The 15,006-nt window shown below is 32.0% G+C and overlaps 1 protein-coding gene across 2 annotated transcripts in view; it reads left to right on the forward strand.

Moving 5' to 3' along the window:
- Nucleotides 1–15,006, forward strand: part of LOC136026549 (unconventional myosin-XV-like) — a 365,167-nt gene that overhangs the window by 131,503 nt on the left and 218,658 nt on the right. For both annotated transcript variants that reach the window (XM_065703235.1, XM_065703234.1), the window contains 6 exons: nucleotides 44–177; nucleotides 3,212–3,382; nucleotides 5,129–5,289; nucleotides 7,450–7,625; nucleotides 11,222–11,469; nucleotides 12,865–13,014. In XM_065703235.1, coding sequence (XP_065559307.1) covers nucleotides 44–177; nucleotides 3,212–3,382; nucleotides 5,129–5,289; nucleotides 7,450–7,625; nucleotides 11,222–11,469; nucleotides 12,865–13,014 — 1,040 coding nt within the window. The remainder of the gene's footprint in view (nucleotides 1–43; nucleotides 178–3,211; nucleotides 3,383–5,128; nucleotides 5,290–7,449; nucleotides 7,626–11,221; nucleotides 11,470–12,864; nucleotides 13,015–15,006) is intronic.

Genomic DNA, 15,006 nt, shown 5'->3' on the forward strand with positions numbered 1-15,006 from the left:
TTATCTATCTTAAATCTTAATTTGATTCTTATTTCTTTTTCAGAATGGCATTTAGTACATTCAGAAAAGAATATTGTCAAGTTAGTTGGACAGCCTCCTCAAGTAGAGAACTGTTTTGAGCTCCCACCTGATATTCATGAATATCCTTTCCAGAAATTTGCCAACATGTATTTCAAGGTATTTTTCTCAAATAAGGTTATGTATCTGTTACCAGACATGACACTTTTTAATCGGTACTATCTTAGTCACTTGTTTCTAAAGACCAAAATGATGAGTTTATATTAGAACGGTTTATATTAGAATTTGAGATTTATGGTCGGTAGCTCTCTACTGACATCTACTTTTAGGGCAGTTGAAAAGTCGTTTTTCAGGAGAAAAGCTTGGTTTTCAATAGTTTTTTTTGGTCTATTGTAGGTAGATCACTAATGATATCGATGTTTAGGATAGTTGAAAGTAATATGGTATTATATTAGTAACATGCTTCCTACCACCAGTGTGCTAGATTATTCTTAGTGTTTTCTGGAGGAAACGCTAGGCTTTCAGCAGTTTTTAAGATTGCTGGTAGGTAGCTCATTAATGATATCTACTTTTAGGGCAATTAAAAATGAGTTTTGTTGCCTAATTAGTTACCAAAATAATGCCAATTAATTTTCAAATTAAAAAACCTGCATAAGGACGTTGGAATATGTTTTAGGTAGGTATGCGTTTATTTCATCAAATAAAAATTACTAAAATTGCACTTACAATCAATAATATACTGCTCAATTTAGGGACCTAAAATGTCCCTGTTCAGCAGCAAAACTACAACAAATAAATGATAACTATTCATTCAAAATCAAAGAAATACGAAAAAAAAAAAAAAAAAGTAAGTCCAACCCGGACTCTATCTTTTCAGGCCTCTACGGCCTTGGATGTAATATTAATGGCATAAGGAGTCCAGTCTTTGAATTTAATTAATGATTTTTAAATACATTAACCGAAGCCGACTATTCAGAAAGTCTTCTAAATATAATTGAATACAACTAATGCTCTAATGGTCTTAGAATAGAGCTAATTTTTTTCTTGATAAATAAACGAGGAAAAATATATATGAAAAAAAAACTATTTAGAGAACTCTAAAATCTAGAGCTAAATGATTGGTTGTAACTAGTTTCTGTCAAGATGAAAGTTCTACTTCTGCACGCAAGTTTTTTAGAAAGGAATTTCAAGAAACGTTGTAAACGTTGTGTCATGTGCTAGTTGTCTATGTAATTTTATCATCCCTTTTAATTTATGGGAAAAAGTGTAGCTTTTGAGTTCGATGAGTTGGGATTGAGGGAATGGAGTCCCCTGCATATTTAGAGTGATTTGTGCTCATCTTTAATCGCTGGCGCTGCTCTTTCTTGTTATATTAAAAGTATGTCCTTCTCTAAAGTCTTTTAGGTTAAAGAGGTATCACTAAAGTTCAGCTGGCACTCAGCTAAAAGAGCCATTGTACCGCTACATCAAAAAGGCATTAACTTCAACTTGAAGTTAGACTAAAATCTAAAAGGGCTTAATTCACTAGCGCCATGAGTAAAATATTTCTAAAAATTATGAAAGAAAAAACTTACAGATCAAAAAATGCATTTTCTGCGGTTGGAAAATCCTGTTATCTATTAATACGAGGCATTTTGTATCCGCAAAGGGTTGAAATGGCTTGCAGCTACTGAAATGGCTTGCAGTTGAAATGGCTTGCAGCTACTGAAATGGCTTGCAGTTGAAATGGCTTGCAGCTACTGAAATGGCTTGCAGTTAGAAATAACTTGCAGTTACAACTGAAATGGCTTGCAGTTAGATTATAAAAAGTGTTTGGAAGCTATAAAACAACTCTCCTGTATTCCAATAATGGGACCATCCCACTTGCGAAATCAGTCAGTTCTATAATACAGACCCCAGAGAGAATTGGTAAGAAATATGCTATAGTTTTGGCGCAAAAGGGAAGGGGCTTTTGAAAAGTGTGTTTTGAGGCATGCCTAAGCTTGGAATTAGCTAGTTGCATAAGAGAATATAACATGAATTAAACTAATACTTTTGTGACAAAAACACTTGAAGGAACTCAATACCCATTGAAACGTCAACTGTGTGGGTTGAACCCTAGAAACAGGTGAATTTTGCAAAAATGAGTGGCTAATTAAAGCGCTGATTGCCTCATTATGTCCTATATTTGTTTGTTGATTAATTTGTTCTTTTTGTTATTATTATTTTTTAATTTATTTGTTAAATTTAGAAAACCGCCTTCTATAAAACCGTTCTACATCCTTAAATAATTTATCTTTTTCTGAAATAATTTCTTTTATTCTGAGTTAATTTCTTTTTTAATCTGAGTCTAACAATTTTTGTGCTTTGAATTTTTTTTTCAGACTGATTAACCTGATTCAATGCAAGAGCACTTTAAGATGTTTACCTTAAAAAACGATACTTAAAACTGTTTACTTTAATAATTTTATGGCTATTGTAATTTTCAAATTAAAGATGAAATGAAGCCAAATTAAAAGAAAACGATTCTGCATAGGCTTCGATATTTGGAATTTTGGAAATCGAAGATTCTTAGTGTTTGAAGTTTACAGTACCAAGGGGGTTAAAAATTAGGTCTGATTCTTTGAATTATTAATTTAAAACCTAAATAAACATATATCTTAATAAATAAGAAAAAAAACAGAATTCAGTTTAAAAAAAAAAGCCTCAATATATACTTATGCATTTTTTGATAATAGCAGGGCCAAAAGTGTTTTCTGTTTTAACGGAAAATCTTAGAGAATTGTGCTTTTCACGTGCAAGTGGACCTAAGACGGGTCTAGGGGGGGCAAAAATGTTTCTGTCTGAATATCCTTGTTACTTTGTAGACTAGTGCCTTGGCATGGGATCTAGCCAGACAGGCATGTAAATGCCACCTAGTAAATCAGGTTTTGACCTGTTGTAACCAATCAGTTTTCCAGATTTATTTTCATGATTCAACGTTGCAATAGCGACTTAAATCTGGTCCTACCTTAGAACTTCATGGTTTTCAAGAAAAAAAGAAGGAAAGTCTTAGAGGATGGTGGTTTACAGGTACAAATAGACCTAAGATGGATCTAAGGTGGCAAAAATCTTTCTATCTGGATATCCTTGTTACTTTATAGATTAACGCCTTGACATGGGATTCTAGGCAGACGGGCATGTGAACGTCCCCTAACAAAATAATATTTTTTAGACAAATGCCTTGGGGCCAACTCAAGAGCCAATTCAAACCCCCTTTTTGCCTAAATCCAAAGAGACTGACATTCAAGATTCGCTTGCTCTCTTCAAATTGATCCTCCATTTTTGCAACGAAGTTTCAAATCCAAAAAGAGAACTCGCCATATCAGGCTATATTGTAAGCAAGGTGAGTCATATCAAAATTATTTATGGTAATTTATAGCTATAATGATGTATTTGTGTGACCCCAGGAGCCACCAATCATAGTAGTGACAGTATAAACAGAATAAGGAAGGAAAAGTGGGTGGGGGAGTTAAAACTGAAATCAATAAAGTTTTACTGATTCTTAAAACGGTATCAGTGTTACGTTTCTTAAAACGTTGTTTTTATAACGTTCTTCTTATAACGTTCTTCTTATATTCTTCATAAAACGTTTCTTATACGATTCTTACAACGTATCAGTGTTATTGTTCTGAACAAATTTGTGTCTATAGTATCCGTTTATTATTTATCCGTATATTAGTCTAAGTGAGCAGAGGGAGGAATCAAAGAGTCGTACTCATAAAGTGTGAATACTTTATAAAGAAACTTGTGGAAAATTTTCAGCTAAAGTTGATTCACTGCAGTTAATCAACTGTCTTTTCTTCTATCATTCTTATCTTCTTTGCATACTTATCTTATTGTGTCATTTACTTCTCATCATTCTTATCTTTATTATTAAAGATAATTATAAGGATACAAATTATTGTAATTTGTATCCTTTTATTATTTGAATATACTCGTTAGTTGGACTCTATTTTAAAGTGGATAATTTGTTTATTTGTTAATTATTGTTATTGTTAATTGTTATTGTTATTGATATTGTCAATTGTTATTGTTAATTTGTTTATGCAGTGAGACTTTATCCAAATCTAATTTGAGAGATTTGGTTTATCCTCCAAATAGGTATTAGAAGAAATATGTGAAAGATACTCAGGAAAGGTATGTGAAACCACATGAAGGCCGAAACCCAGCCCAAATTCAATTCCTGGGAGAAGGGCATTGGAACGAACATTAGCCCCGCTTGGTATAGACCGTAAATTCCATTTTTTTTTATTTTGCCCTTCTCTGTAATTATATGCACTTTTTTTAATTACTATATCGTTTGAATCTGGCGATTCTAGCGACGAGACGGTTAATTGGGAACGTAAAAAAATAAAATAACAATAATAGAATTGGAATTAAAAACAAAAAATCGGAGTCTGTGTTGCTATTGCGGAAGTTTCTCTGATCCTTCCCTGTTACCCTGCATTCCAGGCCGTAGATTCGTGATAACGATAACGCGTATATAATGATAACGCTTGATAACGCGTATATTTCATCCAATAAAAAACAAAATAAAATTATTACATCTTTCAAACCATTCCAGCATCTTTTATTTACTTATGCTGAAAGACATATTTTGCTTTAAGTTTCAGTTTGTGATTCAGTTCTGCACTTTTAACTGGATTGTTTTACCATCTTTAAGTCACTTCTCTTCACTTATAAATCTCAAAAAGAGATCAGGCCTTCTCAAGTAAATTCTTCTGCAACGCTTGCTACATACCGTACGAAAAAGAAATAAAGGCAAAAAAATGAAAAATTAAAACAAACAAAATATATAAACTTTCAATTTATCTGTTTTGTCTATTATTTAGAATTTTAATATTAGTTTATGTATTATTCTACAAAACAATTTATTTTAATAATTTGATAATTTTCAAAATAGTTGCATAATTAAAAAGCAATTTTATTTCATCTTATTATCATCTTTGAAAATCAATGTTTATTTTATACTAGATCAGTGATATCTGTAAATTTGGTATATGACACTAACGATCTGTCAGCTATGACTAAATCATCAGCTGGAATCACTAGTCTGATCTCTTTTTCCAAATGATAAAATTATTTCTAGGGATTAACCAACGACAAACTTCGTGACGAAATTCTTTGTCAGCTAGTCAGCCAAAGTTGGAAGAACTCTGATGAACGCAGCAGCACTCAAGTTTGGCTTCTCCTCTCGTGTTGCCTAAGTGCGTTCGCTCCGTCTCCAACCCTTTACAAGTATTTGCTTAAGTAAGTTGCCATAAAAATCTCTTCAATATTCCAAAATTAAAAATTGATGGAAATTAAACCATCAAACTATCAAAAGACCCTTTGTTCAGGGTCTTTTAGGTTTAAAATGTTCTTTAGATTTTTTTTAGGACCTTAGGGTCTATACAAACTATCAAATCAAGGTTCTATTTTTATCATATTTATACTGTATACAAAGACGCTATTTTTTTGGAACTTGAACCCTCCTCTCTCCCAACAAGATTATTATTTACGAGTAATTTGGGTAATGAGATTTCGCTAATGCTAGAATTCACTGTTCTGAAACCCGGAATTAAATGATGCTAGTGGTAAAGTCATTCGTGACCGGTAACTTAAAAATGAAAAGACTAACAGTGCAATCATTCCATTTTCTTTGTCTTTATCTCAAATCTCATATAGTTTCTTTTTTCTTTTAAATCCAAAAAATAATCTTGAGCTCTGAAGAGTCCTCCCAATATTATACTTCTTTTTTTACAGAGTTTAACAGATGAAAATATAGAGAATATCAATATAATATTCTGAAACTAAGCAGTGGACCAAAAAAAAAGCCAAATTTTTTAAATAATAAAGAAATATGAATATTTTGACTTCACGTCCGGAAGTCTTTATCAACAAAAAAAAGAAAAAAGAAAATAAATATAGCTAAATTAAACAATGCATATAAAGAAAATGAAAACAAAATCAATAAATAAAACTCACATCTTAATAACTCACAATATCACCATGCAAATAGCACGAATACGCTCAACAACACAACAATTATATCCTTTTTTTCCATTTTTCGTTTATTATTTATTTTCTTTCTTCTTCTTTTTGTTCTTTGGATTATTATGAAAACACTTTCGCAAATCTCAGCACCGTAATCGAATTTTGAGCCCAGTAATTTAATGCTACAGCTAGGTTTGAACTCTTGGTCTCGCATTACCAAGCTAAGATCAAGGCCACTGCGCCACTACATGAAGTTTATTATGTTTTTGTTTTGTGTTTGTGGCTTTTATGTATTGGATAAAGTTTGGCTGTTAGCCAATCAGAAAATTATATGAACAAGTTTTGTTTCGCTCAGCCTTGACTACGTTCAAATTGATCCAATTCTAGACGCGAGCTAAATCCCTATTGTTAACAAACTAAGTTTCCCGAAATTAGTTCAACATACAATTTGAACAGGCAATTAGTGCCTGCCATGTCTTGGTACGATCATGTCTTGGTACATATTATATAATATATAATATGTGTAATTTTATATATATATATATATATATATATATATATATATATATATATATATATATATATATACTAGCTGTATATATATATATATATATAACAGTTCAACATACAATTTGAACAGGCAATTAGTGCCTGCCATGTCTTGGTATTAGTAACCTTTCATTGTGAACGGGCTTAAACCACATTAAATCTCTAAAGCAGTGCAAACAACATGGGGCAAACTTTTGTCCAAACAAGCAGAAATTACCCTATATATAAGAGGGGCAGCCTCCCCTCACCCCTTTTTACAATAGCTTTTGATTAAATAAAAACTCATAATAATCTAAAAAATACGTTCACCTGGTGAATAAAAATGTTTGTATAAATCGAACGCTTTTCTTAATAAGTACCTGGAATATCTTTTTCTCTTTTCTTCTTGCTGGGCCATGGTCTTATAATAGTTTACCAAAGAATAAAAAGACAAAAGAGAAAAGAAAGAACGAGTCGATTGTCTAGCTTCTTCATGAGCTAGTGGCGGTTTTTTGTTTTAATTGTTTTAATTTGTCTACTTTTTATTTGACCTGTTATTGTTTTTTTTCGCGTTGTTAGGTTTTAATTCTTCGAATTTAGCTTTTTGTTTTATTTTGATCTCCTCGTTATTTGTTTTTGTCTTTTTATTTTCATCTTTTATTTTCATCAAGAGAAAAGCTATAGTAAACACATTAAAAGAAATTAGAGTGGTAAGTGCCAGAACTAGCGGCATATCATCACTTCTGACGGAGCTTTGAAGACTATATAAAAAAAGAAAATTTTAAAGATACTTCAGGAATCAGAAATTATCTAATCATAATGGATATTTTATGTGATATTCTTCCTTTATTAAGCTTTTTTCTCTTCTGTTTCTTAAATTTAATAAATAATGTTTTTTTTCCTTAGATACGTGTCTGATCATGGTTTAAATGGCTACGATGTTATTTGTCAACAAAAGCTTCTTCAGGCGGCCAAAACTGCTGCACCCTCTGGAATTGCTCGATCCTATCCACCATCTATGCTTGAGTGGAGGTGCAACAAAAAGAAGGTTAATATGGCAGTTGAGGCTAAATTTCCTGATGGTTAGTACTTTAAATGAATTGTGAATGTTTTTCAACAAAATACTGGCATAGAGGTTCTAATTTGGGGGGTGGGGGGGATGCCCCTTCCCCAGAATTTGAATAATACCTTTTTTTAGGGTAGTATTATTGATAAAATTGGGAAAAACATGACAAATCCCCTTTTCTCCTGATTTTTAAAAGATAACTTTTTTTTGTATCTGCATTAAAAAAATTCAGAATCTGTGATCTCTTCAACCCTGATCTACATTTTCGTGAATTGGTGACACTGAAAAACAGTACATCTGATGGTTACGGTCACTGTATATGAGATCAAAATATCCTGTTTTTTTGGATTGTTTTTTACTGTCTACTAAAAGGATTCATATCAATTTGAATCAAATAAGAAAAAACAAGTTTTTTCAACTGAAATTAAAGAGCAACATTAGAACTCAAAACGAACAGAAATTGTTACGTATTTGAGGGGCGCTCAATCGTCAATACCACACTCTTTACGCTAAAGTTTGAATTTTGTCCCAATTCTTTAAGAGTGACTCCTGAATCTCAAAGGCCGTTTAATTAGAATAAAGTTCAATTTAGTACTTTTAGAAGTACTTAAAAAAAAACAACTTTAGTGTAAAGACTGAAGTATTGACGAAGGGGCGACCCCCTCATATACATAATAATTTCTGTCTGTTTTACGTTTAAATGTAGCTCCTTGCTTTCAGTTGAAGAAATTTGCAGTTTTTTTATTTAATTTCTGATTCATTTTTAAATAACGCTGTGAAATCTGGCTCGCCCTCCATGAAAACTTCCCTTCTTCCATAAAAAATTCCCCCATGGAAATATCCTCCCACGTAACTTCCCTATTGTTTGTAAGTTGTGTTTTTATGATATACAACTAAATCTATATGTAAGCAATGGGCGAGGCTCGTAACTTGCAACACTTTCCCCCGGGACTCTGGGTGGGAGATGAGTGGAGCTACGTCATCCTCAAAGACATAGTTATAAGATTTTTTGACTGTGCTGAACAAAATGAATATCGCAAAATTTTGATCGGGTGACTTTGGTGAAAAATGAGCGTGGGAGGAGGGCTAAATGCCCTCCAATATTTTGGTCACTTAAAATTGCACTAGAACTTTTGATTCCCAATCAAGTGAGTCCTCTCTCGATCTTCTACGATCATTGGTTCGATATGATCTCCCCTGGGAAAAAAAAACAACAAATAAACATGTATCCATGATCTTTATTCTGGCAAAAAATGCAAAATTCCACATTATTGTACAAAGGAACTTGAAAACTTTGCAGTAAAGTTCTTTGGTACGCTGAATCTGATGGAGTGATTTTCATTAAGACCACTTGATGTTTTGGCACTGCTTCCCTCCTTTTTTAAAAATTGGACAAATTTTCTCAAGATCGTAACTTTTGAAGGGTGCCATTAAATATTGATGTATTTTACATATTTTGAATAAGCATCAAAATTCAATTCTTTTGATGATCTTTTGTAATCAAGACTCTGTTTCATAAAGTTTCGGTTACTATCGAGTCGCATCGCTCCTTACTTACAGTTCGTTACTACAAACTGTTCGACTATTTAATGGAAAAAAAGATAATTCACATTTTTTACAATGAATCACATTTTGATAGTTTTCAATCAATAAGCTAATTCAGTGAAACAAGGTAAAAAAAAATGCAAGTTTTTTACCGGAACCTCCGCCCAATCGTCCTCAGTGCAAAACAAATAATTTTTTTTATTTATTTTTCAAATTGGCTTGATCACGCAAAAAGTCATCATGATAAATAATGTGGTTTGGGTATGCTTTCTTTTCCAATCTCCTTTGAAAATTAAAATCCCTCGAAAAATTCGAACCATCCCATTGGAAGGTACACCTCACACCCCACACCAGAAAACATAAAAAAGGTGGACCAGAAGTACAATCTTGCATTTCCTTCTGTTATGTTTCTTTCTTCTTTTTTGCTTTCTTTGCTTTTTTTTGCTGATTTTTCAGACTGAATCGTCTACAAGAAATTTTTCGGGGAGGGTGATTTTTAGCAAGGATGGAACTGTCTGGAAGGAACTTGACGGGGGTGTGATTTACGCTTGATTAAATTTTCACAGTAGAGTTTCCCGTGAAAGGGGGGGGTATATTTCATGGAGGCTGAGGGATCATGGAGGATCTTGTACGAAATTCTTGGTAATTGTCTTACAGTATCTTTGTCAACTTAATTTTGCATGTGGAGATATTACGGGGAATTATCCAGAGGTTATTTTTCGTATATTTTGAATTTCAGAAAAAATGTCTACGGAAGGGGGGCATTTCCGGAGTGATCGGGAAACTGATTAGAAATTAAAGTCTTTTCAAATGAAAGTGTGTTAAGGATGATTTTTCAGGTTGAATCGTCCGCGAGAAATTTTAAGGGGAGGGGGATTTTTAGCGAGGATGGAACTGTCTGGAGGGAACTTGACGGGTGTGCACTTTACGTTGGAATAAATTTTCATTGAGGAGTTTCCCGTGAGGGGGAGGGGTATATTTCATGGAGGTTGAGCCAGATTTATCTGCATTATTTGAAAAAAAAACAGAAATTAAATATAAAAACAAGTTTTATTAGCTGAAAGGAACGAACAACATTAAAATTCAAAACGATCATAAATCATTCCGTATATGAAGGGTTGCCCCTTCTCAAACCTTTCTCCTCACGCTAAAATTTGAATGTTTCTCCAAATTTTTAAGAACGGCTACCGAAACACAGGGCCGTTTAATTAGCGTAGGCAGCTATTTTAAAAATGATAACAGCCTTAGCGTAAAGAGCAAGGTATTGAGGAGGGGACAACCCTTCATATAGAGAATAATTTTTGTTCGTTTTGAGTTTTAATGTTGCTGCTTCCTTTCAGTTAAAAAATTGTTTTTTTATTTAATGTATATATAGAATGACTAGAAATCTGGTTTCGAAATTTTTGCCATCTTGACTAATTTTTATTTTATTTTTTATTTGTAAACCTAGTAAGTAAAAATTTTTTCCGGATGATTGGTATATCAAAATAAATAAAAATAGTTTTTATTAAGATTTTTTATTTTGTTTCTAAACTAAGTAATTAGATTTATTCTACCAGATGATTTGTGCATTAAAGTAAAAACCAGTTTCTTTTTTTATTTCTTTTTCTAGCATATTTCTTTATTAGTATTTTACTGTATTCTAGTGTGTAGCTTTTTGTATTGTAGTGTTTAATCATTATATTGTTGGTTGATAATCAACAAGCTGAACTTCTTGGGCCAAACCAGACCATACAGTAGTACTTGCAAATTAGTTTTCTACTATGAAAAAATGATGAAAACGAAGCTGCGCTTTAAATTTCGTACTGTTTTTCTACTCTAAGAATGTGGGGGGCAGATGAACCCTCATGAGAATATTAATTAGGTGTTCAAAGGCCCAATTACTCCTGACGTCTCTTTGTCTCAAACTGAGACAGACTCGTGTCACAGTTTGAAGGTTTTCTAAGAGGCGGAGACACAGTAACCAATATCAATCCCTTTTATAGGATTTTACTAAATTCTTCTGGGTTTGATTGGATTATTGTATTTCAACGTTATTTATGTTTAAAATTTAGTTTTGAATTTCAGAGATGAGCAGTGTCTCCGGCCTTGAATCGTGGGTTACAACAGAGGAGGTCGCATCTCTCCTCGTCAATTCCAGAGGAATTGAAGAAGACGCCGGGTGGACTCTATCTCTGACCACACCCACCAACTTATATGATATTAATGGAGCAGAATTTATACTAGATACAATAAGTGAATTAGAAATGCCTCCTGGACTCCCGATTACGAAAAGTCAATTCTTGAAGTCTGACAGGCGTGAACAAACCAGTAAAGTGAGTACCATTTAGAGCTATGTTTGTTCATTAAACTTAAAAACTGGAAACTTGAATCAAGAGTTCATTGGCGTGCTGTCTTGATTTTTTTTTTTTTTTTTTTTTTTTTTGACATGTACGGTCCCCGAAATTTACATTCAAATATTACCATATTGTAGAAAACATTCATTGTCAAAATACCGTATTTACTACCATATACTTGTATTTACTTTCATTTATGACAAATTTTATACCCGACACTATCAGGGAAAGAAAAGTGCTTCCTGGATCAGGGATATGCGTAGGAGGATGGGTCCCCCCTCACCAAAATTCTAAATTTTCTTATATTTATATGCACTTCTTATTCAGATAATAGAATGAAATCTGTTTTTACACTATTGGACACTCTTGAAAAAGTTCAACTATTCTCCTCCCCGGAAAAAAAAATTATGTGTACATGCCTGTCCCGGAATCTTGATTTTGAAAAGTAAATTCTTGAAACAGGACAGGTGTGAAAAAATTAGTTACTAGTCGATTACAAAGCTATGTTTGCTCGCTCGTGACTGCCTTGGACTCTTTGTAAAACTTATAAAGCCAATGAAATTTTACCAAATCAATTTACCAATTTCTTAATGTTTTAATTCAATTTATTAATCAATTAATATAGTACGTATAACAAACAAAATATACTGGGTCACCACGGAGAGGCAGAGCTCAGGATTGTGGTATGCTGATCTCCGTTTCTTGGCCCTTCAGTCAGGAATTACAAATGGGGGGCTGGGTGCTAGCTATCCCAAACCCTCTAGAGCACATAGAAGATTTTTTACTTTTGTTCCACATTCCCATGTGGAATATCTTTCCAGTGGAGGTTATCTCAAAACAACCCTTTCTTAGATATTTTTGGAGAAGATATAATAGATAAGATATAATAATAAGAGATAAGATATAAGTAATAAGATATAAGATATAATAGAGAAGATATAATAGATGTATCAAAAGAAAAAAGCAAGATTGCCAGCATTAGTGGCACATAGTAAGATGACGGCTCTATGGGACCGGATAAAAAATACTTCAATTAAGACATTTAATAAAAATTATTTTAATATTCGAAATTGAGAGTGTCACTTCAAAGCTATTTGAATTTAAATTTTAAACCCGGATCCGAACCTTACTTGACCTTGAACTTGACCAGATATCAATAAAAAGTAGTATCCAAATTTCTTTTCTTCTAATGGGCATATGAAATGTTGCAAACTTTCTAAAGTCCAGTTTCAAAGTAAAATTTTCTCATTGGTGATAAATTTCCTATTTTAATTGATAAATAGGCTCGTACAAAGTTTCTTAACAAGCATATCAAACATACTCCCTGATACATATATTTTTTTTCTCTTACTTGTTGTTTTTGTATAATTCTAGAAAAATATGATCATTCGACCGATTGAAGAGAAGGAAAGGAGAATTTCAGCTGGCTCTGACAGACCCAATAATAATCTACGCGACCTAATTCAAGCAGAAAACTTACAACAGCAAAGAAGTCTTAGTCTGGGAAATCTCATGGAAAATAAAGTAAGGTTCTAACTATTGTACACGTTTTTCAGATTAGCCAAACATCTGCAAACACTCCACCTCATCCAGAAATAGAATCAAAATGAAAATTTTTTACAAAAAATAAGGTCCTTATTGAAATAGTAAAATTAAATTGATAGAAAATGCAATTATTCTAAGAATTATTCTAATGCAATCGCAATTATTCAATTGATGCAATTATTCAATTAATGCAGTTTTTATTGGGTGTGAGTATTAAAGCTATGACGGGTTTATATGTAAGCCATTAGAGGTTTTCAAGTATTTTAAAAAAACAATAAATTAATAGTTATTATTATTAATAATAATAACAAATAATTAGGTGATTTATGTTTAATGTGTTGCGGGGAATTTTTTTTCTGTATATTTATATTGATGCTCTAGGCTTATTTGCTTTGGCTTGGTTTATTTTTGTTTTTATTTTGTCAGAGCTCGAGCTTTTTTTTTTTTTTCTCCTCTTAGTTTTTATTTTCGTATAACGTTGTAAGCCCCAAAGTATGTAATATTGTCGGTGCTAAAGTATGACACCAGGCATGTGCACTGGTTTGTCATGTCTATTTATGCAATAGTGCAGATAAAAAATTATCTATCTATCTATCTATTCCATTATTACAATTATTATTCAATTAATATAATTATTCAATTAATCAAGCTATTCAAATAATGCAATTGTTCAGGTATTCTAATGCAATTATTCTAATTAAACTGAAAGCCACGTTTGCAATTATTTTAAGATACATTTATTTTCTATAATATTGATTAGTATGGTAATTATTTTCTTTTTTTTATTATCAATGGCCCTCTTATTTGCGGAAGTATTATAATGAGAGAGAACTATTATAATGAGAAATGAGGAGAAAAATTAGTTAAAATATCTCATTGTTAGAAAAAATCTCATAGAAAGTAAATTAAGTTTTTAAATATTGTATACGTTAGTAAGCTAATAGAAAATACATACATACACACACACACATATATATATATATATCAGATATATATATATATATATATATATATATATATATATATATATATATATATATATATATATATATATATATATATGTATATATATATATATATATATATATATATATATATATATATATATAGTACCAGGAGCCCTGGCTTCTCCACTAGGTCCCAGTACTCCACATATAGTACCAGGAGGATGAAAGACATACATTATGAAAATACATTGTATAAAATATAATTGAAACATATTTAAAAGACGCTTTGAAATTCAAATGTACTAAAATGTAACAATTAAATGCTGCCACCCAAAAAAAAATTCAAACTTATTTAAAATGGCAAATGGCAAAATTCAGATTGCTAAAAATGGTTCGTTTTGCCAATTCAGTCTTAGGACGTTTCGCAATAGGGTGAGAGGAGATAAAAGATAAATTAAGAGCTTCATTGGAAGGAGTAAAAAGTGAAGCTCCAAGGGGAGAATGGATGAGGAGTAGGTGATGCTGTGTTGGTCTTAGGTGGCTTCATACTGCAATAGGTTGTCAGCAGTCGCAGCAGAAGTAATTTTATTGTTGTAGTTTATGGTGTTAATATTTGATTTCAGAGTCTTTGCTTTTGAACGCAAATAGGAAAAAAATTCTTGACTAAACTCAATTATAACTTATTTCAATGAATTCAATCTGCCTATCTCATATATCATGTCGATACTTTAATGTTATCATAATAAAATTCGATCAAGTCATTTCCAGCTTTTAACTTTTCACTGCATGCGACTAAATTTTTGAATATATATTGGCAAAAGAAATCTGGTGGATATATTCTTGGGGTATAAAAATATATCTTTTGGTATAAAAATAATTTGCTTTGATTTACGCCCTTTGAGGTTTAAATCTAAACAAATCTGCCAAGTGCACTACATCGAAATAACGTAAAAGATTCATTAATTCGTATATATTTAATTTTGCGTTTGCTTTTTTTTTTACTTTTGGGTGGGGTAATCGGTTT

This window comes from Artemia franciscana, chromosome 4 (assembly GCF_032884065.1).
Source record: "Artemia franciscana chromosome 4, ASM3288406v1, whole genome shotgun sequence".
Classification (NCBI taxonomy): Eukaryota; Metazoa; Arthropoda; class Branchiopoda; order Anostraca; family Artemiidae; genus Artemia; species Artemia franciscana.